Below are 27,947 nucleotides of genomic sequence, written 5' to 3'. Positions count from 1 at the left end.
ATTATAAACTTGTCATCTGCATTAGAATCCCTAATACGAACGGACAAAGTTCGATTAAGGCTTTGAAATTTGGCAACTGGCAGGATTCTGATGTCCTCATAATATTTAAATAAAACCGCGGATACGCGATACGGTCGATATCAAAAGCGCATGTAACAAGAGTCATCTGTATGTACCCAAATTTCCATACGGCGTTACAGCTCAGAAGAACTGAAGCGCCGAGATTTTCAGAACTCGTAATACCGATCAGAACAACCCAATAGGATGTGAGCCCCAAGGCAGCTGTAGAGCTAAATATGCTAACAAGTTTCCAGCTGCTGCATGGAAATGACTGCGTCTTCCACTCTTAATAAAAACACGGCTTGGATGAATACGTGCAAATGTCACCATGTTTTGTCATGTTTGTTTGAGAATGGGAATACTTTTGTCAGTTCGCGATACGAACGAGCGAAATAAAAATTCTCCCTACTGCAAAAAGCACCAAGTAGTGAAGTGATGTATAAGGGACGTGAAGGTAAACCGTCGGCTATACTGGCACCAGAGCCGGCCTGAACGTCGAAGAGAGAAAGGAAAAGTACGTACAACTTAATCCTGGCACGTTCATCAAACTTCGTAAATGGCAGCAGTGCCGTTAGAACTTACGGCATTTTTCGCATAACCATGGTAAATAAGGCAGCCTGGGGATTCCCCACCCTGTCACTTCCGCGCACAAAGACGGAAAGTATATCATTACTACTTCCCGATTTTAACCAAAATTGGAATGTGTCGACAATTCTTCTAAAATTCCCCAACTCCAAACTTCAGGATATCCATCGTAATATACAGGACCTTCCTAATACGAAGCTAAGAACTCGAAGACGATGCTCGAACGGAATTCTAAACACGCGAGTTGTTTGGCACGTTCACCATGTTATTAAACAACATCGCCTTAAGCAGTTGCATTTCGTAATTCTATCACCAATAAAGTTTCACGACCCTACATAAAACTGTCTCTCTCCAGACTCAATGGCGTTCGAACGGGCGACATGTTGGTACTGTCGACTGCAGGAAATTACAATGAGATAAACTTGTACGAGCATGAGATATCAGTAATCATTTCTTCCCGACACAATCGTACATCAGAATATGTACTGAAAAAGTAAAAAGGCATTTACGAGAAAGCACCACAAAATCGCAGAACACACCCTAAGCAAGCACGGATACTAGAATTGTGGTAGAAGTGTTTCCGTGTCACGACTAATGCGGTAACCTGGTGCAAAAGAAATCCTCCTTTAAGTTTCCAGGCGACAGAAGTTTAACTCGATCTCACTGCTTTGACCAGAAACACGAAACACAGCTTTCCCCTCAAATTCCACCAGCTTTGAAAGCTCCATACCTGGACTATTATCAGGGAATCTTCCCATCTCGGTGACACCCTACTTTTGGCCTTGCTTTTTCACGGTGTTGCCTTTATTTAGCCTATGTGGAAAACGTAATACCCTTAAAACTATTTCTATAATTAACTTAGTCAGTTTCCTGCACAAGCCATATTTAGCCAACACTTTCAAGGCAAGTTTCAGTGAAACGTCATGTCTCCAAACACAGCACAAAGCAATGAAACTCGTTCCTATTCACAAGGTAAAGGTTTTATACAGTAAGGCAGAGGCTTCACAAACAACACAACACTCCCACGCACATCACCGAGGATGGAATTCTCGGTGATGCCATTGCATCCTTTCGACCTCGGCATATTTTAAAATACTGTTTCAGATGCAGAGGTTACGTGGCACAGAAAGACTGTATGGGCCATCACGAAAGATTAATGTTGCCAAAGCTGAAGCAGCAATTTGATTGGGGCACTGCCACAGCGCCCTCCAGTGTTGCGAGAAATTTAAGAAACTGGAGGAGACCTTGGACGTCTCAAATACGCACGATGATTTATCTCCTCCGAGTTTAACGTACCCGGTGCCACAGTGCTAGGCGTTGAACTTCGGACGGAGCTGGGATGTCTGGCTACGAATGAAATCCGGTGCCCACTTCGATTCACCCAATTATTTTCAAACTTGGCGTTTTATTAAACACGTACAACAAAGTTATAGTTTTAAACTAATTCCATGGAACCCGAAGGTCATTATCGTACTCACAAGAGACCGTCACAGGACTATTCTGAATAATGAATCCACACTAATTCTACGAGATATACCGCAATGTTTTCTTCCCATCTATACTTAGGTCTCCCGAGTGGTGTCTTCCTTCGAGTTCTACAACTAAACTTTTGCACTCATTTCGGTATCTTCCCCATCGTGTCCCACATTTACATTTCAATATAATGCACATGAAAGGAATCAGGTCTACATACTGTTCTTCATCCACAGGGTTGAATACTAATACCTAGGGTAAAATTTTAATCCATTCATTAAACTTTGTTCGGAAAGCTATTTATTTTAAGAAGGCATTCTTTTGCCACGCTCAACTGTGAGCGAGTAACATTTTCTGGATTCGACCAGGGGCTCTCCTAGCAACCCTCATAATCCCAGGTCATTGTTTGAGCACACAGTTGCAACAGAGTAAACCGAGGGTGTTGTTGGAACACTTTTGCAACATTGTAAACACAATAGGAGCCAGGACCACAGTCTGCTCATATTTTTGCAATCACATTTTATAATTACCTTCGATACTAGTGATGCCTTCTTATTCCCTGACGTCAACGCTCGTGATGTGGCATGATGAGCGCCTTTGGAATTTGCGTCCTCCAAAGAGCATATACACCTTTCCAATCGTTAGCTGTTGTAATCGCCTGTGGTTGAATGTGTACTGTACCATCCGACCTAACTGAATCATGTTCAGGCGATATCTTAATTCGATTAAAACACCGCATTTCCAGCAGAGGATGTGTGGGGGCCCCTCACAGGTAGACCTTTCTCCACGGCACGCCGCACGGCAGCAAATAATTCCCATGCGCGAAGTATGAAAACAAATCGTCTAACGGCATCCCTGATGCCACTGATGATGACCTCTTGAGGTCGAAACGCGTATGGCAATAGTGTCCATTATAGTGTTAATAGTTGTTGGTTTTGTTCACTCTACATTATAATACGTTTTCACGAAGCTAACGATGGTCATGAAGATGGCTGTTTTCTTGGATGTTGCGCCGTGTAGTCTGGTAGATGCCGACAGACGTTTATCAGAGGTGCTTACCGCCTCCATCGCCCTGATGGAGACAGTAGAAAGCTTTAAAACGTCAGTCACCATCTACCAGACTACACATTACAGCACACCAGAAGGCAGCCATCTTCATACTCGTCGCTGTATATGGACATATAACCCGATCACTGGAAAACTGACATAAAAATAACACAGAGTCGCAGTTTCTTTCGCGCTGTTATCACAACACAGGAAATTAAAGCTTTGTATGTTTATTTACAGATAACATTTTACGAAATAATCGTTCCATAAACCGCAGTTCTACCACTGAAATTTACCGACTTAAGATTACGTCAGGTTCTATTATTAACCGATGTTATGATCTTGAAAACAATGCCAAGTGCTCATTTATCAAGGTGGGAATGTATCCGAGCCTTAACCCTCATTCTTCTCATTGTCTAACGCCACCCACTCAGAAACGGAGTTCTTGCAGTTCTTCAGCGTGAATGTTCTACATAGTTCTATGGCTTCTTTTGACGTCAGAATTCTTTCAGTTTTTCAACCAGTGCATGAAGCAAGGCAGACATATTACTTTCTGGTGGAGGGGGAGTAATAACTGGTCCGTCTTTGACTTATGGAATCCACTTTTAAGAACTGCAACAGACTATGGGGCAATGACGATAGGTTCCCAAATCCATAAAGTGGAACTACTACGATGTGACATAAATGTGGGCAGTTTTAGCGACAACTAGCCAAATAGACTCCACACCTTTTAAGGAACACAACAATAAAGCGTAGCCACACCCTACCAGTAGTTGGTATTTCACATCCACAGGCCACGTCTACTTGAATTAATTTTTGTTGAACGGTCTGACAATGAAAATATAATAGTGTTTTCATGAAAATTACTGAAAAGGAAAACAAATATATTAAATATCAACGTAGTATGGTCCATAAGAAGTTAAACGGGACAGAACTTATTCGGCAAATTCACTGCAGCATTACGTTTGCAAATCGTAATTAAAGTACGCATATAAAATGTCTTTCTAAAGTGAAACTTCATTAATCAAATGGCGTACAATTCACATCAGCAATACCTTTAAAATTATCACCGCAGGTTATATAACCGGAAGGTTCAAAGCTGTCGATACCATTGAAGGAGCTTGTTAAGATATAGTAACTAGAACTGATAGGCATTACACCTGAAACACGTTCTCGAATACAGTATCAGAATTTCAGGCAAAAGCTCTACACGTTTACGAACTACGTAAAAAAAACATCAACTATTCTCAATATTTACCACGTTTTCTTTACCACAATCATGTAGTATTACGAAAAACGGGGGTTAAAATTAAAAGTCAAAAAGTTGTTCAAAGTGAAGTTACATATATTTCATCATTCCGTTTACTGAACGAATCGAGTAAATAAAAGTCACATTCCCCCCCCCCCTTCTGGAAAGCGCCCTCACTACCGAACGGCCAGCGAACTAGTTTGATGGCCTCTGAAAGAATTTACCCCGAACTCCCTTCCAAATATTCACGAGTTACGATCACGTTTTCTAAATATTTCCCTTGACTCAAATAAGAAAATGCGTACATCCCCTCTCCACAGTGACGCATAAATCAACGCGTAGCCCCTGGTTTAATTTACCAGACAAAAACGACCCGTTTGTGATGTGGATGGTTTTCCAGACTGGAAATATGCAAAGAATAAGTACACTTACACATAACTACCATTTAAACACATCCAGGGTTGGAGCCGTTTTGTAAGACCTAATCATACTTAAGAAAATCCAGCCATCAGCGAATACTGACATCGCAGTAGAACGGGTAACCCCTCCTTTTGCATCGCTTGAAAAGTGGGATGCCTACTGGTGAAAGGTGAACATCTATTCCGACGATATCATCAGTTCGAACTATTCAGACGGTCCACAACCGTTTCTTTACAACGATCTCCAAATTCTTACAGCTACTGTTCACTATTTTGTTAAAAACAACTTGGGCTTTCCACTTTACTAAACCTACTGAAGAAAATTACTATCCTTCTAACTGCCCTGGGTTTGTGTCGCTGAAATTTTCGACAGGTGTCTTTCTATCACCTGCTTCCTGTGTACGCTTTAACTGAACCTCAAACACATATACTTATTGTGTACCACAATACTAAATATAGTTTGTGCGAACATTTGTGCTGAATGGCTGCCGTTTCCAAAGAAAAATGTTACTTTTGTTGGCCTTTCTTAAAATTTTAATCTTAGGTTTATTTAGTTTTATTATAATATTTTTTACTTATCAGTTTCTCTCACAAACTTGCCGCAAAAATCAGTCCAATTTTGTCCCTGACTTATGGCGCAAAACAACTTTTTTCATATTCAAGACCGTGTCTGTGCGAGACGAGGGTACAATCCGGTCTGTCGGTAATGCAGTCGAAGCTGCAGAGGATCCAAATCAGCGTTCACCTCATTTCCATTTCTGACTCACGATTCAGGGCAGACTTTTATAATAACCCTGTCCGAATTCCTGACGTCACAATGAATACATTAATCAGAAAACTAGAATCATATAAGGTGTAACCTCACAACAATCGTGAAAGTTTGCTCTACACAGACATGACTTACTTTCGCAACAAGGCCTTATGCTAAAAAGAATATCGTTTCCCAACAAAAGTAACTAACTCATACACAAAATACAACATCATTCCGTAAAAAGGTACTGTAAATAACACGATGCCACAAAAAAAATATGAATACACAAATATCATGGAAGATAGAGTGCAATGAACTAACCAGCTGCAGAGTTTTTACATGTGTACTGGATCGATCAAGCAAATCACCAGATTTTAAAGATGTTCCTAATCTGAACAAGCATTACACCAATAATGATATAAAAGCTGATAATCAACAAACGCCGCGATATACAAACCTTGGCCGAAGAAAACAAAACCACACCCTAAACACACAAGCCATACAATCGTAATAAGTTCAGCTTGTTAACAAAATGGTAATAAATGCAGGAATATATAAGTAAATACGAAACGGCGTAATACCATTTTAACTAACCTGTGTAGAGAAAGTAGTTAATTTCCTTCTTTTCCCGGCTAAATGGAAACGTGGCGGGATACAAGACGTTAGTCGTCAGCAGCAGAACATCTAGCTTAACCGGAACACTGACACTCGCAGACTGACAGAGGGATCGGAATTGCTGGAGAATGTAGTGGACTGGCGGGCGATTGTAGCGCCGGTTAGGAGGTGGTGAATCATATGTAGGGGGCTGTGGAAATGGAAGGACGTGGAAGTCATACATACGTAGCGCAATGTACAGTGTTAAGAATCCTGCTTAACAAAGTACTAAATCGATATGGAATTCATACAGAGGAAAAGCTTTCTTTGGTAAAGACACAATCGCACCAACACTGCAGGCAAAAAAAGCGGGTAATTTAAAAAAAAATCGGCACGTTACTGAGGTATTCCGTTTTGCTAACAGATGGTGACGGTCCTTCACTAATACAAAATTTTAGAATATCCTCTCATGCACGACATACCTTTTCAGAAATATAGCCCTATATATTTTTTCAGATGTTCCTGTCATAATGAAAATTAAAAAGAAATAAAAACATGGCGAAGTTTATCATGTATTCAGGTATGTAGATGACACTGTTAATCTAATGGTAGTATATTACAGAGCATACATAACTGACATGTAATATTTCAATTGGACATAACGAGTGACGGATAGACGGACGGACTGAGTTGTCAAAAGGGATTATGTAGCGCCGATGATATAATGGTAGACAGCTGGTGATGTGTCTATGGAAACTGTCACCACAATGTTTTCTTCAGTATAAATCACAGTCATCATTTGTGGACATCCGACCTGACTTCGTGAGAGCCTACGATCTGTTCTGAATGAAAATGATTATAAAGAACGTTTACTAGCTTACAATAAAATGACAAGAAATCAAATATGTTTTCGTACGTCATTAAAGAAACATAAATAAAGAATAAAGCCTATTTACCGATTCCGACGGCTTGGCTATATCAACACATTGATGACAATAAAAGGAGGTTTAAATGGGCGAAACGCATGGAGATGATAAACAAAATTTCTGTTTAAAATCCTGAAAGGAAGTGGCCACTTAGGAATTCTAGCCGTGACTGGAGGGTAATATTAACAGATCTTAATAAAATTGGCTCTGTGGATGTGGAACGGATTCAGCTGGCTTCACCTGGAAAGGCTAAGAGAAAACCGTAATTTACAATAGCCAGCAATACAGACGAGAATCGAGCCTGGTACATCTAAGATAAGTCCTTCATTGTTAAGACTGGTTTGTTTGGTGTGTATGTAATAGACACACGGAAAGTTATAACAGAACAACTGACAAGTTATCCCACTTAAAATAAGAAGTCTACAAAAGTACGAATTTGTGATCGTACTACTCCCATCTTGAAAAAAGAAACGTGACGAGACTGCTGTTCTTTTGTTTTTACTTTATTCTGGTATCTATGCGCCAGTGGTGAACACCGATGACTCACTTGGTAACTACCATCTGTCATTTGTACACCCTGATACAAAAGTATGCCAAACAACAAAATTACTGTCAGCTTTCTTTCAAAAACATTATGGTTGTGTAAACGAAGTTACGCTTGCTAGTGTCAGCACTGTAAGTTCATCTACTGTGCATTGCACTATCCCCTCATAAAACTACTCGGCCCTGTGCAATTGATTCACATCAGCTGAGCATGTGTGTGTGTGTGTGTGTGTGTAAGAAATAAATTATTAGAAAGGGCGATGAGATATGGCAGAAGACTGTACTTCAGTGGCTAAAAGAATGCCCATAAAACAACGGATTTAATATGACAGAATTATAGAGGGAGTTTGGTTTGTCTGTGATCGGTTTTTGGAGAAATTCTGCCTGTGGTTAGCAAGTAAAAGTTTATCCTGCTAACAGCTGACAGGGTCTGAACCCCAGCGGAAGTTAGACGAGGTTAGTGAAACGGAATAATCCTTTATTATACCTGGATTTGTGCAAGTCACCCGTCATGGTAAACCCCACATTTCTTTACAGACCACCAGAACGTAAAAAATGATCCCATTATATAAAGAAACACGACATTTTGTCGATGTAAACTAAAGTAAAATGTACAGTTAAGACTAACTTCAGATGCAATATCTTCCTTCAAAAATGTACAATTGCTTAAATTGGCAAAAAAAACAAAACAAATCAGGTGTTTTATGGAATCCACAGGTTTATAACAACTTCCTAGTCACACCCTCAAGATAATTTTTAATATTATCACCACATTTATGCGAAGGTCTCTCAAGTAGTTTCATTCCTTGAGGCTTTCCGACTAACTGTTCCGTCCATAACCTCATGCCCCACCCATCTCAAGTTCTTTAATGTAATCACTGTAATAATATATATTGTGAGGAGTGCAAATTATGAAGCTTCTCTATTGTAATATTATCTTCAGTACTTTGTTCTCAGACGCTCTGTCCCTCTTTTATGAACACTTCTGTTAAAAAGTCAGAATTCATGTAGTTACAGCAAATCACACGAACAGACTACAGGATTTTTAATTGGAAAACGCTTCACGAATTATCTTCATTTATGAAAGGAAGATTAATTGCTATGTCGCGCAATAAACACTCCGCTCTAGTAAACTGCGATTTACTGAAGCACTTCCGGTATATGTACAAGTTTTACAATGGAGGTCATTAACCTTCCGGTGTTGGAGAGTTCCAGCAAGAAGTGACAATGGTTATGACAGATTTAATTCCTCAAAGATACGCACGCAATATAGTAGCATTATTTTTCATGCCTATGTACATTTTGTTGTCAGTGACCGGTGTGTTGAAACAGACCACGTTTACACATGAAAAGTCAATAATTCTTTAAGCTAATATAATAATTTTCCTTCGTCCTGTTATTTTGGAAATACAAAATGGCAGGGGAATTGCTAGTTTTTGATACACGATTAAAATCTACAGCTCTTAATATCTGAATACGAAATTAAGAAAGTTGAAAGTGTAACTTAAACACTGCAAAATGTAAGTCCGTAAGTACGGATTTAATTCCTATAGACCTAAAAAATCTGTAAGAAAGAAATATACATCGTCCATAACCTCATATTTCCAGTAAGAAGTGTTCTGGGAAGAACATGACAGCAATATCTTTACATTAAAAACTAAATGAGTCAGTAATCCATTTCTGTGAATAAGATCGATTAGTAGGCCAGCAGTTTCCGACTACATTGAAATTGTCAGATAAAAACCTCATAGTTGTCTTGATGCGTAATAGGTGATTTGTAAATAACAGTAGCTGTAATCTATAAAAAATTCACATAGACCTACAAAGATCAAATGTTTAATTGGTTACCACCGTACAACCGAAACTTAAGTACACAATTTAAATGTTCACCACGACGTTTTACAACAGAATTCGATCACAACATAAATCTTTCGAAGCCCGTAGTTTTTATAAATAATATTTAAAAGTATATTTCTTACCGCAAAGAAAACACCCACTGACGCGGCGCGGCTGCCGCGCCACGTCAGTGGGTTTAGCACCTATAAAAAGCAATACAAATAACAGCCGCGCGCGACAACACTCGACACGCCGCACGCGGCTAGTCGCGCCAGTGGGTCCCTAGCCTAAGAAGTACAATTCTGACGTGGCTTCTATTGGCATGGTGTCCAAACCAAATTGCATGAAACAAAGAAAATAGTGTAAAATAGGGTTTCATTAAGTCGACAGTACGTCACTCAAGAGCGGGTGCCTAGATCAGTATCGCAAGGCATGTCGGGTGGAAACAGAAGAACGGCAGTTGAGTTCAATGCACTTAGCGGCGTGCGGTCATAAGCGCCTCGACAAAACGAGAACCACCCGATAAACCACAACGCTAATTAAATGGATCGGGACCCTTCTTGACACTCTTGTCGTTCGGCTGGTCACGAACCTTCTCGTCTATTACGAGGCCCAACATTCAATATTGTGTTCACAACAGCCCGCCACTGAGCCCTGCCCAGTACCAGAGCTATTTAAATCCCAACCATTACGTCCATATATATTTTCTTAACATTAATTTTAATATTATCCTCCCATCTATGTTTATTTTACAAATTTTTCAACTGCCCCATGTTTTCTGCCCGTCCAGGACAGAAAACCTATTAGACGTCACTAAGGATGTTGGCACAAAGGTACATGCAGAAGGAAATAAGAGTACAGGATGAGCATTAACCCAATTTACTTTAGAACTACAAAGAAATATAAATACACTGCGTATTTCAGTTTTTAGTGTAACCGAAGATGCTGACTCTCCACAAGAGAATTCAGGTGTTTACTCAGCGTAATTTTAATTTGTTCTCTTTTTCGAATAATACCATTTTTTTTTCAACCAGATAGACCGAGATGTTATGGCCACTCAGTATATGTTCTGGTATCATCACCAGAATGCAGGACAAAATCATAACGTAAAGGCAAATATATACTTTTGGAAACAAGGCAGAGTTCAATATTTGAAAACATATTTAAAAATTACAAAAAAGAAAATCTGTGTATACGAAGAAATTTTACATATCTTCGCTAGCATTTCGTGAAGGCCACGAAAAACGCATTGCGACGTAACCTTGAAACGTGATTCGGAAGCATTAGACTCGGCTAGAACTCATGCAACACGAGATAGCTTTCTCAATGATTCACTGCATTATCTTTAGACAGAAGATACGAAATGCTAACGGCTTATCTGAAAGTGTCATTTCCCTTAGTCGGGCTTGACAATGTAAGCAAGTTGCAACGAGCTCCTGGTGTCATCATTCGTTTCCGGGCCGTTATTATGGTAAAATAACAGTTTAGAGATGTGTACAGTTTGCAGACAGATTCCTTTATGGTCTTGATGTCCACTTACTGCAGATAAAAATTAATTTATTCGTTTCTTTAATCTTTTCCATTTCTATCTGGGCTCTTACGGTGGAATAAGAGTCAACAAATTAGGAAATGTGCACATAACATGCGTGCACTTCGACAGTCAGTACTCTTTGGCGGGGCTTTAGAGTCAGCCTCCAAGTGGTGACGAAAAGAAAAATCCCTTCCCCTACCGGAAATTGAACCCCGGTCGTGTAGTTCAAAGACAGTCACGTCACTGACTCAGCTGTACATACTCTTGTGGCCTATAATGCTCACATTCAAAGTCGATTTGCTTCAGTTCCATTTTAATATTATCCTGTCATATATGCATGTCTCTGAAATGGCCACGAAGTCACTGCACGTATTTTCAATGTCATATTTATGACCTTGTTCTGCTCTGCCAAACAGCTCCTCCCTCATAGGGGCCTCTGAGCATCGCCAGGGCACCACAGAAAGTGACTACGCCCACAGCATGCCTGCGAGTTAATAATTTTTGGCTTTCGTTTTTAGATTAAAATGCTGCTTGCACTTCTATCTCCCAAAAGAGTGCTGCATGTTTATTCATGTCAATAATATTCGGGTACCTCTTTATTCTACAAATTTCTTCAAGTCTCCCTTTTCTTTTCTCTCAGATCCACACATTCTTCTATACTTTGTTCACAAACATCACAAGTTTCGCGCCCATCTAAACAAAAGGTAAAAACATACAGTGTGATTCAGAAGTCCCTTTGTACCTGGAAGTGTTTCCCAAGTCCCACGCTCTAAATTGGCACGTCTTCGCTTACAAGCACGTGGGGTCCATTACTAATATTTGTAACTTGCAACAGTAAGTAGGTTCATTACAAGAAACACATCTGTGTTCTTTCGGGTTCACAGGAACTTTGAATTTTTCTGTAGGAAAAGGGGATATTACTCATTATTGTACTTGAGATAATGAAAGTTACCACTGGTGCTTACAGGGTGGGCGGGATCCAAGCCGGTCTTGATGTCATAACAAAGAGAAATGTTGTTCCTCGCCAGAGATGGAACCCCGGTCGTACACTCCACAACTTCCATCTCCACGATTGTCAAAATCTGAGTGGAAGCTTCTGCGCATTCTGGCTCAGCAGTCTAGCCACACAACAAACAGCGTCTTCACGTAATTCAGAACTCGGGACTTGGGCATTGACCAAGTGTGAGAAGGCATTGTCCTTTCAGTCTTGTTAGCAGCAGGATGCAGAAGTGCATAAGTGACGAGCGATACCGTCCTCGGTTTTTAATGGCGACTAGTCTGTCAAACATTTCTACACTACAGTGATGTGTATTGGCTCTTTATATTTTATGCTTGCGTAAAATTAATGCATTATTAGGAAGTTTTGTCTCTCCGTCAGACCTTTTAATGCCAGAAGTGAATGGCGTATTTCGATTACATTTGATTCTGCGGTATCTATGATAAAATTGTCGAGCAAGTTTACGTGACGTTCAACTCCAGTTTTGAGATGATAAAAGGATTATTGCAAAGCCAGAGACCGACTGCCCATACAGAGTTTTCCTCAGTCTCTACAGGGTACTAGCTTAAATTAGGACATTGCTTCTTTCCACATCCTTCGAAATTTATTTTTCATCGTATCATTTGATGCTCTACAGTCCGAACTACTGATGGCGTTGTTGCATGGACCGTAAATAAATGTATGTTCAGGAATCAATTATACAAATATTGTATACTCCTCGTACTAAATTATAACATATTTATTAGAAATAAAATGCCAGTACTAACGGCTTCGGCATCTCCGGTAGTATAGTGGTTAGTATGCCTGCTTGCTGCGCGGGAGACCGGGATTCAATTCCTCGCAACGGGCTTTTTTTCCTGCACAGTTTGTGTAGTTAAACCCACATGACAATTAACCTCAACGGTATGCATTTTAGTCATCCAAGCAGAGCTATTGAAACTTTTAACAAGCACTGACATAATTTCCTGAAGTACTTTTAGTCGAATAGTAGAAAGAAATTATTTTATGGAAAAGTTTACATTTATGATATTTTTACAGTGATAAAAAAGAATTAATTAACATGGTTGGAACAGCATAAAAATAAAACTGAATTTGATTAAATGTAGCTGTGATGTGGTAAGTATCAGATTAATATTGGGAAGATGCTCTTAGATGCTAAATGTAATTTATGCAAAGCTTAGAACATATCTCAAAGTTCAGTTACCTTCTCCATATACATGTATAACACAGTAAACGTAAATGTAGGATAATCCACTTCCATGTATAAGTCTGCTGCTTGTCATTTAATGACTTGTTTAGCTGCTTTTGCTTTATTATGCAGAGACAAACTGGTATGTAACTGGTTTTATACATTAAAAGTCATATTAGGAAACTTGTGAAATAAGGGGCAATAGAAATAATTGGAATTCATAGACACATGTAATAAAAAATAATTTAGTGGCAATATATTGTATTACTTGTGTCTATTTATGGAAAAAAGGAATTTCATGTCAAACCTTACCTTCTTATAATGGATGGTACAGAAACAAGCATGAAGTCAAAGAAATTTCAACTGTTCCCAACACAGATGTTTTTATAAAAGGAATTTTTACGATTTTAGGTACAATGAGTAAATCCAGTATTGCCACTGGGTTTATAATAAAAATCCGTGGCGTAACAGCCCTCTGAGAGCCAAAGATATTGGAACTCCTTAAACTGTTGCTAGATGACAGCACATGAAAGTTTAGACTGTCCTGCCATCTTTGACAGAAACTATAAACTGTAAGAGCATATCTCTGCCCTTTGATATCAACTGTCATACAAAATAGTTCCCCACTACAAACAGAGCTAAATAGAAAGTGGTGCTTAAGCATCTATTCAATTGACAGTTATAAATTTAAACTGGGATTTGTACTTCATCTGAACTTAAAAAATATATATGTTTAAATATAAACCAACTCTATGGAACAAATGCTGAATCTAGTCCACACCCTCACATTACATGTTTTTTAAGATTCATTTTAATACTGAATTATATCACATTAAAAAATAAAGATGACATGGCATATCAAATGTACATTCAAATAATAGTGAAACAAACAAACACGGATAATTCAGAAAAAGGAGACGCATAAAACACTGACAAATTCTTAATCCTATGCTGGACAAATATCACAATCAACTTCAACCTCAATATGTAAACCTTTCAGTACTCCAGATTTAAACCAATTTCATTTCCCTGAGATTAGAGCACCAAAAACAAAGAGTAGAAAAATGATAACGTATTTTCCATAAGTTCTACAATTTTAATAACGTTGAATTAAAATGTATCTATAGGGGATTACTGAGATAGCTCTGAGAAACAGACCATGGCCAAACATTTAAAACATTTATCTACTAACCATTCACGTTCATTTTCCTATCTCACTGATGCTGAATAATCTCTACAGCTGAACTGTGACAGTGAATAACTGAAGAGTCAATAAATCATTAACTGGTATGACTGGTTAAACTAAGTAAATAACTGATGAACTCCCTACAGCAGACTCCTTCCTGAGAAGATAACAGTAGCTCAGCTAGTAAAGAAATTTACTGCCTTTATGACACACAAAAGTTTGTTCATAATAGCCCATCACTGGTCCTTATCCTGGGTCAGATAAATTCGGTCCACATACACTCTTAAGAATATTGGTGGTTAAAGAAGAGCGGCTGGAATATCCAGAAGAGATAGAGTGAGGAAATCATGAGGATGGATCAAGATATAATAGAGGAGATAGAGAAAAGACAACTGATTTGGTACGGACACGTGCAAAGGATGGAGGAGGAAAGGTTACAAAGAAGACTATGAAATGGCAACCAAAAGAGAGAAGGAAGAGAGGGAGACCGAGACCAGGATGGAACAACAGAAGTACAAGAACCATGATAGAGTGGAAAATACCTCCTGAAGGATGGGAAAATAGAGAAGAATGGAAGAAAATATTGGGCACCGGAAGACCGAAGTAACGGTCAAGAAACGGAAGAAGAAAATAAAATGAGATGTTGAACAAAATCAGAGAGGATAGGGATATATGGAGGTGTTTTTTGCAGTTTTCATCCATTGCTTCTCAAAACAATGGAATAAAAATAGCACAATATTGTGAACATATCTGAACTTTATATTTGTAAATCCTTGATGCATGAAAGTCTGAAAAACACGTACCCATAATTTTATATCTGGAAAGAATGAGCAACTGTTCATTCCATATCCTAAATATGATGAACACAAATTAACGCCGATTTTTTAATTATGTTACTTCAATTGATTCATGCTCATAGTCCTTGACTCTTTTAATGGTATCATATTTTGCGATTGAGCACCATTCCTGTCAAATGAGTGCCATAGTACATTCTTTAACAAAAATAATACTTTGCCATACAAATTAAAACTATCTTTATCTACAATCTGTTTTTCACAACATGAATATGTTATTCCTTTATCTTCTTTAGCCATCATTTTGCCCAGAGCACATTCTGTGTAGCATTGCATATTGTTCAACTAACAATTACAAAGGCTGAACTTAACAGTGTTACCACACATCTAGATCATTCAAACTCATTGACTAAATAATATGGCGTAGAAGACGTATTCTTTGGTTAGTGACATAATTTATAAAGATCACTAACTTTAATTAAAATAACACTATAATACACCTCAGGACTCATTTACTGTGATATGCTACCTTACTTCTTTAAAACTTTTACCAATGTAATTCCATGTGGACATTTTTCCATGATCCTGTAGAACGAGCATATATATAAATAAAAAAATGTAACCCTTGCAATGCTCTAAACAATATAACTCATTCATAAGCACTAACTCTTCTTGTTCATAATAATTTCAAACTCAAAATTGCTGATCCAAAATAACATGCTTTCTTTTTTAGTTATTATCCCAAAGAAACATTTCCGAGTGTCAGTCAGACTAATTAGAAGTATTTAAACTCATATATTTACCTTTACATGAATTCCTGATGACAGAAGGTCATCACGTAAGCTGTCACATGCATTCAGTAAGACTGTATTCTTCACTGCCCCATTCTTCACATTATCAGTCTATAAGAAAATGCACATAACAGTGAGACGCCCACAACTTGCTTTGTTTACACAGATAAAGTTTCTAATTTCTGTTTAGCTGAAAAACACACATAGTTATTGAAATACAGAATCCAGTAGAGAAGACTGGTGTTTTTATTTTGAGTAGTATACAACAATGCAAGAGCACATCATTGCCAAAGGGGGGCATTTAGTGCTTTGTTTTAAAAAAAGTAAACAGTATTTATACTATACTTACTTTAAAAGATTTATGTAAAATGTAATGTGGCAGTTTATATTATTTACTCAATGAAACAGAACTTATTCACAAATGAAAAGGTCAGTCTTCTTTGCCAAACCCTGTTTTATGTTCTAATATCATAAAGGTGCCATATACACAGCCAGCCATTCACTCACCTATCTATTCATTGGGTGACTGACCTGCTTGTATTTAAGCAGAGAGTGACTGCATCTACAAATCTACAATTCAGCAAATCAGGCATGAGTACTGTCCTGGTGTGTACTCACTGTTGCATTTATATCTTCTCCAGGAGGGTTCAGAGCATTTTGTCTTACTTGGTTTCGAAAGTGTACCACACTGTCAAGAATCCTTCCTAGATTCACATCACAATCTTTAGTCTGCATACCGGATTCCTAAACACAATGAATATTGTCCATTCAGCAATGTCATATATGGATAACAGAGAAACAGATCTCCTAATTATGCATTCATTTTATGCACTTCATGCAAAAGACATAGGACTAACTTAACACACTACAACACCAGACAAGAAAATGCTTCTATAAAATATATCGCCTCTTCCAATGGTGTGTGAGGTAACTAATTATTTCCAATAATATGTTTGTAATTATTATTTGTAACTTTCATGTTTTCCTCCTGCATAATTGCCCAGCTCACAAAGGCTGAAAAGCTGAGACTTAAATAGTACTGTTAGAGAAAATGTAAAATTTCGGTCTGAATGACTAAACTATAAACTGCTATCAAAGGATATCCCTGACAGTATAACAAGTGAACAAACCAAATAAATGACCATTGGAAAAACTAATGATAAGTGGAAAGGCAAAGTGAGGGAAAAACAAACAAACAGGGAATTGAAACAAGATATACGGTACAGGAGTACTTGTGTGAGAAGAAAAAAGAAAGGAGACTTTGTACATTTAAATTTTCTGTAATAAGTAATCTATATCTAGCTTTACATTAATGCACAATTAAAATTAGGCACCATATGAAAATTCGTATGGAGGCAAATCATAAATACAAATAAATTCTGAATGAAACTTCTGTTTTGAGAATTTTTCATTAAATTATAAATTCAGAAGTTAGTCTGTTACAATAATTCTACATTTACTGTTAGACTGTGTAATGAACTGATTCACTTACTCTTTTTTTTGAAAAATTAGACCCAAATTTCTCCAGAGATTGCTGAACAAAGGACATCACAGCTGCTATTGCTACTGGATTTCGAGCACACTTCATATCCTGAAATGATAAACAGTAACTTTTTCTTTAAAGTACGAAATATTAGCACATATTGCAGAACTGCTAGAATCCTGAATTTATGTATCAGTCATAAGTATTCTGCAGATGATGCAAAGATTTATAAGTTTATCTGTTTAAAATACCAGTCAACATCTAAGAGTTTCATTTTCAAACCAATAAAATGTTTTGTTCTCTGAAGACTTTAAATAAAAAAGGTTTATAATCTTCTCGGCTCATTATTATGTACAAGAGGGTCTCTCCACTGAAGTAAATGAAATAAGATGATGATGGCTGCTTATCCATACTTAGTTCCAAGGTTAAGAATGCAGGGAAATTTACCTCCATATTTCATGGCAATGGTGTTAAGCAAAGGGATATTATCTCTTTATTTAGGCACATTTACAACCATGCAGATTAAAGACACTTCTTCTGTCCATATGCAAGAAACAATTCAGGATGATTCTGATGTAATTTGATACTAGAGAATTTTTCAAAAGAATGTAAAGCCATTTCAATTTTAACTTAAGTCAGACACTTTTAAGAACCACTTTAAAAAAGCACAAATACTTCTTTGAAGTTATCTCAATATGATGTACACAACATTTACTCTAGTTACTGGTGGTGGGTGATTGGCCAATATAATTACAAGTACCTAATTATGCCAATCACAACATTCATATTTTACCAACACATGAAGACATAGCATGAACAGAAAGGATTCTGGTTTCACTATCTGCTGATAATGCAATTTGCACGATGAAGATAGACTACAGGCAGAACATTTTTCATATGTGTATATAAGAAAATTACATAATACTTCAGAATATGCAAGGTGTTGCAATAACTTATTAATCCCTTCTTATATTTAATGTGTATAGGGCACTATAAGAAACAGGAAACATACTCACATGTTGAGGTTTCTCATGTAACATTTTATTTGTAACTCCCACAAGTTCTATAATGGCACTCATGGCTGTAGCAGTGTCAAAATCATCTGCCAGAGCTCCTAAAATTCTTGTTTTGACCTCAGAAACAGTCTGAAATGACTAAAAGCTTTGTAGTATGTGTAATTATAGGTAAACAGACATCCATAACATATATTATTTAAGTGAACTCATATATTTTTAATACTATTAGTATAGATATAAACACAAACTTTCAGAACAGTGAAATAAACTACTTAAGTGTCCACTAACATAAGATTATAAAAATGTAAATTCCAAACCTTACTGGAAAACTATGTATAACTGAAGTACACATGCTCTCGGCAATCATACATGAAGAAGTGAAATTCTTCATTACTAGAATCACTTTTTCTTTAAATGAATATGAACGATGTTCCTTCCTGCTAAGTTACATGCTTCTGTCACTACTCATCTACCAGTGAGTAATATTTTACCTTTGGCTGGTGCTACCATTTCATCCCTATAGCAGGACAGCTTTGCTTCATTTTTAATTATACTTATTGTGAAGCATATTTTACCTTCAACAAATATGGTTCATTAACATCACCAAGAGCTGTATAACCATGAATATATGCATCAGAATCTATAAGGAATGATTCAATCTTCTTTGTTATTGCTACAGCATTCTTCATGGCTGTATCAGTGTACTCCATACCTACATACAAAAAAAAAAGGACTATACAATTATTTTAAGAAAAACTTGACTCAGTACTGCAAACAGACAAACCAGTGGTAATATACTCGTATATACATGTGATCTAATAGCATAATTTCTACAAGCCAAATTATAAAGGAAACACCGCCCTCAAAGGTTAGTATGAAAGCAGTATTTTGAATACCAAATAAGACATACTGTGAAGACACTGGTTAAAATAATACAGTAGAGTAGAGTTTATTTACATTCCATAAATCCTTCTTAGGACTCAATCAAAGGATGTAGAACATGTCACTTCATACAATATATACACACTTCAGAACTTTCAACACAACTTTCTACACAAGTACAAGAACGTAGGATTTGAGAACTTATTTCACATATCAATGTACATAAATTTCAGATACCGCAATGCAAGTATGAAAAATAATTTACAAATTAATATACATAAACCTCAGAAAACTTTATTACTGTCTGTTGAATTTCCCCAAAAGATTAATCCATATGACACTACAGAGTGAAAGTAAGCAAAGTAAACTAGCTTTAAAGTATCTATTGTCATAAGTGGTACGACTGTTCTCATGGCAAAGCATGCAGAGCTTAATTTGGGAATAATATACTCAATGTGTTTCTTTCAATTTAAGGTATTGTCGACTTGTAAGCCAAGGAATTTGTTTGTTTCAACTTCCACAATTAATTTTTTTTCAAAACCTATATTTAACCTAGGATATGTCTTGTGCTCAGTAACAAATTTTATGAAGTTTGTCTTTTCAAAATTTAGTGCCTGTTTGTTAGCTCTAAACCATTTGTTTATGTTGGCAAAGACATCATTCATGATACTTTCAAGATAGATCAATTCTTGGTGTGCAATAATGATACTTGTATCATCAGCAAAAAGAATAGGTTTGGATATAGAGTTTATAGTTGCCGGCAGGTCATTTATATATATGAGGAAAAGTAAGGGTCCAAGAACTGAACCTTGTGACACTCCGTGATTTACGATACCCCATCCTCAATAGGTATTATGATTAGTATGGGGGCTTTTAATTTCTACTTTCTGCCTTCTATTATTTAGGTAGGATTTAAACCATTGTCCTGCTATACCTCGAATTCCATAAAATTCCAGTTTCATTAGTAATATTTCATGGTTTACACAATCAAATGCCTTGGCTAGGTCACAAGATATTCCACCCACATGCATTTTATTGTTAAGGGCACATACAATTTCATTAGTGAAACTAAATAGAGCCTTTTCTGTTGAGAGATTTTTTCTAAATCCAAATTGCTCCTCGATAAGGATGTTGTTTGAGTTTAAGAATTTATTTACTCTCTTGCATATAACTTTCTCAAAAATTTTAGAAAATGTTGTCAGCAGTGAAATAGGTCTGTAGTTAGAGATGCAGGATTTTTCACCCTTTTTATATAGTGGTTTTACTTTTGAATATTTAAGTCTTTCAGGAAACATTCCTACAGCCATTGAATGATTACAGAGATAACTTAATGGAATACTTATATAATCTACGCAAGATTTAAGTACTTTAGATGAAATTCCATCATAACCACATGAATTTTTTGACTTCACAGAAGTTATTATACTTTCAATTTCATTTGGTGTGGTAGGAATAAGATTAATATTTGGAAATGAATTAGGAATTGCCTTAGCCAAGAACTTCATTGCATCTTTGGTTTTTGGAGTTATTGTATCACTGCTGTTCATTCTTTCTACAATCGTTAAAAAGTAGGTATTAAAATAGTTAGCTATAAGTTTAGGATCATTTACTCCGTTATTATTTATCATTAATGGTAGGCTTTCAATGTCTGTAGACTGTTTGCCAGTTTCCTTTTTGACAATTTTCCAAACAGTTTTTACTTTATTTTCAGACTCTACTATCAATTTATTGTAATGCATGCGTTTAGCTTCTTTAATGACTTGAATCCTCTATTGTCCTTACAACACTATAGACTGAAGAGATTACAAAGTATTCTGAAAAAATTACTTACTGCTGCGATAAGGTGACATGAGACAGAAAATTCTAAACTGATTTGCAGAGAATGATTCAAGGAAATCATGAATACCAACAGTATTCTTTAAGGATTTAGACATTTTTTCTTCTCCTTTTACATGTAGATGACCTGTAAGAAAGAAACTATTAATAACTAGATGTACAAAGTGTTTTGTGTAACTGATTTTGAATGAGATGTGAGCAAATGTTTAATGCTTTCAAATATACATTTTAACAGAAAGCAGATTTTAACCCTTTGAAGCCAACGCTCACATAAAGAATATTTAAGAATTCAGTCCATATCTCAAACAAAACAACAATTCTTTAAGCTCAATTAGTTAATGCTATTTATGAAAATAATCTCTATCTACATATAAAACTCATAAATATAAAATGAAGAGTTATTGATTGTTTAAGCAAGTGGTACATTCTGCGAACCAAAAAGTAGGTGATTAAAATGTTCTAAGTCTAGAACCAGAAGTTACAAGTGGTTAGTGTGGGAGGCTAGCATTAATGCAAAGGACAAATGAACCAGTTTGAGTCCAGACAGCCGTGCATTTTTTATTTCTGGTGTATATTCTGTATTTGCACAAATACTAATTTAAACTGTGCAGTTATTCAACTAAATGATTCAAAATTTCTGGGTGGAACTCATACCTAGAGTAACTGGAAATGGGTACCAAAATATGTAAATTGTAATATTTAAAGAAGAATATGTAATTGTTGTTTGTCTATAAAGCATATGCAATCCAGTAACCCTTTGTTAACAACTTTATAATTTGTTGTTCATTGGCATTCTGACTTAAAGGCTTTGGAAGCATTAATTTTGTAAGTATACCAATTACTTACACAGAATGTCATATAAATGACTGATAAAAACAGTTTGACTTTTAGGTGTATAGAATATTTCAGCAATAATAACTACATGACTTTTGCACACCATAATCTCACCAGAATGCAGCCAGTAGTTCACCCATTGATCCACTCCATGATAAACACAACTCTGAGCTTCTTCATTCTCATGATGAGGAAACAACAAATCCACACCACCAGAATGAATGTCAATATTTGATCCAAGAATGGCACTAAAAATATATATCACAATAGTTATGTTAACACTAGAACAGTAAGAATATCGGAAAAAGTAGTCCTTGGTATTAACTACTAAAGAAGCTGCATTTAGATGTTGAACCATTGGCATTACTGCCAAGTTTATAGCACTGACTATGACTTTAGATGGCACCGGTGATAAAATGTTTCATCTGTTTCAATATATGGAGCCACTTGATGACTTAATAGTTCCCCAAATTAATCTTTCTTGTGTAAGATACGTTTTGTTGTTACTTTATGTTTACACAGCAAATACCAAAAAGTATTATTACCCAAAGAAAGAATAGCACAGGCAAATATATTATATTTTTTCTTTAGTACTACTTATTATCAATTCTTTTGCCCATAAAGTACTTAAGATCAGGTTTAAGATGCTATCTCAGAATGTAAACGAGTGTCAATAACGTCAGTATCAGAAATCCATTCATGAGGGATGTTCCAGAAGCAAGGTACACAAAGACACTATACCACAGAATTTATTACCACAGTGCTTGCACACATATAGCCATATTATTATTTTTCTATGTAATTACCTTCCCTGTTGAGGAATTTTTCCCAATGGGGAACCAGTGACTGAAGCCTTTGCAAATAAATTCTGGTCAAACGGCCTTTAGCAGCATGTCACCATCACAATAACATAATCATTCATAAACCATTGCCCTGATGAATGCCACCTAAGGAGCCTGAAGAGATGAAAATCTGAAGGACAGGAACTGTGTGCTAAATGCTGCAGCACCTCTCGTCTACACTTCTGGAACCACTTTCATGTCTGCCAGGCTGTGTATACTGCTGCATTGTTGTGAAGCATAATAAGACCATCTTGTCCTTTTCCTGGTCTGTCTTAAATGAACTTGTGTTGGTGTGTTGCACCTTGCAATGGTAAGTATTTCAGCAGTGGCATGAAGAGAATATAAATGATACATGTTTAATAACATAAAAGTTTGAAATGTATATTCATAAGCACCTTGCCATAGCAGAGCATTCTATATGCCATCCTGGTCGCCCCTTTCCAGGTCCCCAAGGATTCGGCCACCATGGTTCCCCAGGTTTGGATCCTTTCCAAAGGGCAAAGTCGATTGCAGATCTCTTATCTGTTGCAGATGAATTTTCATTTGGAATGTTAGGAAAAAGTTTGCCATACTGAGAATAATGCTTTGTGTCGAAATAAACAGAACCTGTGAAGAATAACGTCAGTGTTCAGCTATAGTCTTATAAAGAAAGTAATTCAGGGTGATGATGGCGATATTAAGCATCTCTGAAATGCTGGTCAGTTTCTACCAGACTACATGTGCCACAATCCAGAAGATGCCATCTTCAGCAGTAATTTATTTTTGTGTTTGATGCAATGTATTGACAGAAGAGATCTAGCTTTTATTTCATCAATGAAGAGCCATCATCATTCCTAATGAGACAGACTAAGTACATAAAAAAAGAAGGAGAGACAGCACAGTAATATTTTATCCAAATACTTTTAAAAAACTTTTGTAGATCCATCCTCCTATTTCTAAGTTCAGTAGTCACTGTTTACAACAGGTACACAAGGAAATGATCACATAAAATACCATGTATACAATTTTACATTATATTCAGAAGGAAGATATCACAAAATGACATAACATTTAAATATATGTATTTATGAGTATAAGTATCAATATGAACATCAAATGTTACTGACTCATTTAAGTAGTTATGAGGTTTAGTTTTCAGAACCTATGGAAAAGCTACATAGAATTCAAATCACATTCACCCATTTTTCACTTTAGATAGAGTTACTGAGGAACAGCATAAAGTAGAACCTACCATCTTCTGTAGTGTACGCCTGTCCTTTATCAATTATTTTCTGTACAAAGTTGATGATTTGTGGAATGAAATTTGTTACTTTGGTGACAACTGTTGGTGGCATGATATTTAAACTAGCCATGTCCCCAAAAAATTCCATTTCATAGTGGTCAGCTAATCTTCTTGGATCTTCTTTACGTTCATCTGCACGTTTGATAATTTTGTCATCAATATCTGTGACGCCCATCATCATGACAACATTGATATTAAAATAATTCAAGAGAATCCTGCGTATTGTGTCAAACTTCACATAGCAGCTAAAGAAAAAAGAGAAAGTTACATTGATTCTAACCAGATCTTGTAACCTGTAATGCAGTAATCAGAAAGATCATAATATGACACATCTACTTAACACCATAGAGCAGGGTTTTTCTTGTGAAGTTGATGGTTGTTCAATTGGCCAAAAAACTTACTTCCTTCCTCCCCAAAGATTCATTATTTGATCCTATCCAGTTAGAAAAATGAAGTGAAGAGTGAATTATATTAAATTTATTTTTATAGTTACAGTCCACTACATTGTTTTAATATTTTGTTAATGTAAATAATATCTTAATTGCACTAGCTTCTACATACCAAGCATGACCAAGGTGTGCTGAATCGTAAACAGTAGGACCACACATATACCATGACAAGAAGTTCGGATTTTTCAATACTAATGGCACTTTTGAATTAGTTATACAGTTGAAAACTGATATTTTTGTCTCATGACCTCTAGGAAGGACCCATTTATGTTTCTTGAATGCAGTCTTGCATGTTGATGCTATATGTTGCTTTCTTAACCAAATACAAATTACTTGCTTTATTTTCAACAAACTCATTATAAAACTTCGTGGTTATTATAAAAAAATCTTGTTCCAAGACTGGGCAATTAAAACGAAGTATGGTGCAGTATTGAGGTTATAAATACCGTTCTCAGTTCTGACACAAAACACTTAAAATATAACAGATTGTCCCAATGTAACACACAGAATAACTTTATCTTACACGTATTATTGATAAACAAATTATATTATCAAATGTGACTTCAATAACTCGCATAATCACTACACAATACGATTCGAGGTTTACACAAATTGTAAGAGCCGCCATTACAAATTAAACCTGTCGTCGGGTTAGCCAAGTATTGAATATGATATTGACAACATATGACGTAATTCCATCTATTCATGATCTATATTATGATATTTATGGTATGAATTATATATCTGTAGTGCTTATGTCGTCTATAACAATGTGTTTTACTTTCCCGTAATAGACCACAAAAATATATATTACATGAGTGGAATTCAAAGAAACGTCCAAATTATTAACAAGTATTGGCTAAACTGACCAAGCGAGCATATGTTACATGTAAATAAAATAGTTTTAGTGGACGTTTTCATTCAAAGATTCTAATGTGAAAGAATTTCAGAAATGTAAGTGTGAAGAGCAAATACTTGTGCCTTATTTTCTTACTGTTTCAACGTTTTTGATTTTAAGAAAAGTGATGAAACTTTTTATGGCCGCATTGTGGTGGAGAGGGGGGGAGCACTAACTAACCTGATAATAGAAGCTGAATACATCCGCCGATTTTCAAGATTTTCTCCACTAATATTCTGTTCATATTTCTAGTTTCATTCATAAGAGTTACGTATCCATTCAACACTTGTCATTAAACTATTAAAACATTGCTTCAATATACTATTTAGGCAAAAATGACATGGTTTTAAATCCGGCAACTGCAGAGTTCATAATCTTTGACTTATCACTTATATTTTTTATTTATGTTGATATGTAGATCCAAGATATTTTCCGCAAAACCTCTGGTGACATTTCTTCTATGAGATATCCTGTACATAAATATTATATAAGAAAATAATTTTTGCTCCATACTTTGACCACCACACAAGGGCACTAGTTTGAAACCAGTTTAACCAGATAGCAGAATGCAACTGCTGTATCTATATAGCAATTCAGTGTCTCTATAATGAAGTTACTAATGATATATGCCAGCATGTTGGGGACTGAAAATGTGATGGTTGTCTGATACTGTGATGTTTTCTTTCACCTAATTAAATAAATACATTGTATTGTGGTGTTTAAGCTATTATAAAATGTAAGGTTTATTTTCAGTACTCTCTTCAGGATGATGCGATATGAAGGTGAAAATGCTCACCTAGTTGATCAAAGCCCATGTGCAGGTATAAGGGCAGATTTAAAAATGTGTCTTCTGGAAAGTGACTGTGTAAAAAAGGTAATTTATTTTCTGTTTGTTAATAGTTACGTTGACAGTTGTAAGAATGTAAATAATATACCCATTTATCAAATTATAAACCCACATGTTTATTAATTTTTCAGGTGAAAGCCTAAAATTCTAATTTCTTTTGTGAAAATTATGTACCTCCTTATGAAATGGTCTTCAAACTTTGTACCATCTTGCTCTTTGATTTAAAGTCATCTGTAAGACAGATTCCTGTGTAACAAGATACCAACATTGTACAGTGTGATATAATGACATATTTGGGTTTTGGTATAGTCCAAAATTGTTCACATAGGCTTCATTCCTGGTCTTTGCACATTCGAAGAGTATTTCTTCTTTCTACTCTCATATTACTTCAGAAGCACAGAACATGCATCACCTCACAGTTACTTTAGTTATAGTGTTATAAACCAAGGCACCCATTGAGCAAATACTTTTCAGAAGTGGAACTGTTTGTGACTTAATGGTGTATGTAGTACTGAGTTATTTATTATTTTAGCAACCTCTCCCCTCCCCCAGTGCAGTCATTGGTCTGTGGTTACAGCATTCCATTGTCCTTTCTGTCCTGCTGTGTGTTATGTAGATATGATGTGACTGAATGTATTTAATCTATTTACAGCAGAAGAAAACTCCCCGTGAATGTCTACAATCATTTGATGCTTCTGTTCCCAATGAATGCTATGCTCTTCGCACAACATTTTTTGAGTGCAAGAGATCACTGGTAAGTTAATTATCCCTATGGAAAATTATAATTATTTACTGTCTTACAAGTACATTCCAAAACAAGGACAGGTTTAATTAACTTCCAAAGACAAAGAATGCTGTTCACTTCTATAAGACACTTCTCACATCAGATCATTCTGCATAATAGTGTGGACAGTCATCAGCGTTTTCAAGTACCTTCTTTTATTGTAAGTTGTATAGTGTGTGAAATCTGTTTTCTTTTGAATTTCAGTTGGACAACAGAACTAGATTCCGTGGAAGAAAAGGATATTAAATGCCATATTTAATTCTGGATAGGTGGTAACACTTTTGTAAAGAAGAAACTCATGTTTACAAACATGTGAACCAACTAAATTTGTTGTGTCACATGATGTTTATTGTAATGGTTTTGGATAATTTTTAAAATTAAAATATAAGACTTTTAACATGATACAGAAAGTGGATTAAGAATAACTTGTCATAGTTATCTTTTTATAGAATTCTGTTCTGTAGTTATTTAAATTGTACTGCTATGAAAGAAAATCTGTATATACACTAAACCCATTGCTACATATGTATCAAACTTCATGACTGTAAAATTTGTATTTTAGAAATATGTACCTTAATATGACAAAATAAACATTTTGGGTATAGGGCTTGCCACCTCTCCTTGATGGTTTAGTTGCATGCTGCTGTGATGCACAGCCAAGCTGAACCATGTGTGAGCTCTCAGCACATTGATGATTGAGGTTAATGGTCTGCATCTACTCAACTAAACCATTTACTCAGAGCAGAAGCAGAATATCTATCTTACCACTTTGCTTCAAACTTTGACAGTCTATATTCCAACACTGTGTCAAATATGACACTCA

General features: G+C 36.1%; 3 protein-coding genes across 10 annotated transcripts in view; 1 reads left to right on the top strand and 2 right to left on the bottom strand.

Moving 5' to 3' along the window:
• Window positions 1-6,336, bottom strand: part of cib (thymosin beta cib) — a 29,777-nt gene extending 23,441 nt beyond the window's left edge. For 4 of the 5 annotated variants that reach the window (XM_022087011.2, XM_022087015.2, XM_022087013.2 and 1 more), the window contains exon 1: window positions 6,179-6,336. The gene's annotated coding sequence lies outside the window, so the exon portion shown is untranslated. Of the gene's footprint in view, window positions 1-2,648; window positions 2,672-6,178 lie in introns of those variants that run through there. The other variant, XM_022087012.2, reaches the window with a different exon arrangement.
• Window positions 6,337-15,124: 8,788 nt separating this feature from the next.
• Window positions 15,125-25,207, bottom strand: CysRS-m (cysteine--tRNA ligase-like protein, mitochondrial). 2 transcript variants are annotated; one of them, XM_022086994.2, is made up of 12 exons: window positions 24,708-24,832; window positions 24,488-24,579; window positions 24,096-24,391; window positions 23,260-23,470; window positions 22,137-22,270; window positions 21,184-21,315; window positions 19,046-19,182; window positions 18,471-18,599; window positions 17,464-17,562; window positions 16,590-16,715; window positions 15,984-16,082; window positions 15,125-15,765 (listed from the first exon to the last, which is right to left on the bottom strand). In XM_022086994.2, exons 2-12 carry the CDS (start codon window positions 24,490-24,492, stop codon window positions 15,706-15,708), a joined length of 1,428 nt encoding a protein of 475 aa, XP_021942686.2. In that variant the 5' UTR covers window positions 24,493-24,579; window positions 24,708-24,832; the 3' UTR covers window positions 15,125-15,705. The 2 variants fall into 2 exon arrangements, with proteins under 2 accessions (XP_021942686.2, XP_021942685.2); XM_022086993.2 differs by lacking the exon at window positions 24,488-24,579 and having other exon boundaries at window positions 24,708-25,207.
• A 200-nt stretch (window positions 25,208-25,407) lies between these two features.
• On the top strand, window positions 25,408-27,731 carry LOC110841447 (cytochrome c oxidase assembly factor 5). 3 transcript variants are annotated; one of them, XM_022087001.2, is made up of 4 exons: window positions 25,408-25,549; window positions 26,247-26,367; window positions 26,993-27,094; window positions 27,329-27,731. In XM_022087001.2, exons 2-4 carry the CDS (start codon window positions 26,260-26,262, stop codon window positions 27,368-27,370), a joined length of 252 nt encoding a protein of 83 aa, XP_021942693.1. In that variant the 5' UTR covers window positions 25,408-25,549; window positions 26,247-26,259; the 3' UTR covers window positions 27,371-27,731. The 3 variants fall into 3 exon arrangements, with proteins under 3 accessions (XP_021942693.1, XP_021942694.1, XP_021942695.1); XM_022087002.2 differs by lacking the exon at window positions 25,408-25,549 and adding an exon at window positions 25,652-25,759; XM_022087003.2 differs by lacking the exon at window positions 25,408-25,549 and adding an exon at window positions 25,768-25,965.
• The last annotated feature ends 216 nt before the right edge of the window (window positions 27,732-27,947 follow it).

Source organism: Zootermopsis nevadensis, unplaced genomic scaffold (genome assembly GCF_977971745.1).
Source record: "Zootermopsis nevadensis isolate Lab colony 2312 unplaced genomic scaffold, Znev_1.0 Znev_ptg000010l, whole genome shotgun sequence".
Lineage (NCBI taxonomy): Eukaryota > Metazoa > Arthropoda > Insecta > Blattodea > Termopsidae > Zootermopsis > Zootermopsis nevadensis.
This window is presented reverse-complemented; position numbering and strand designations above follow the sequence as displayed.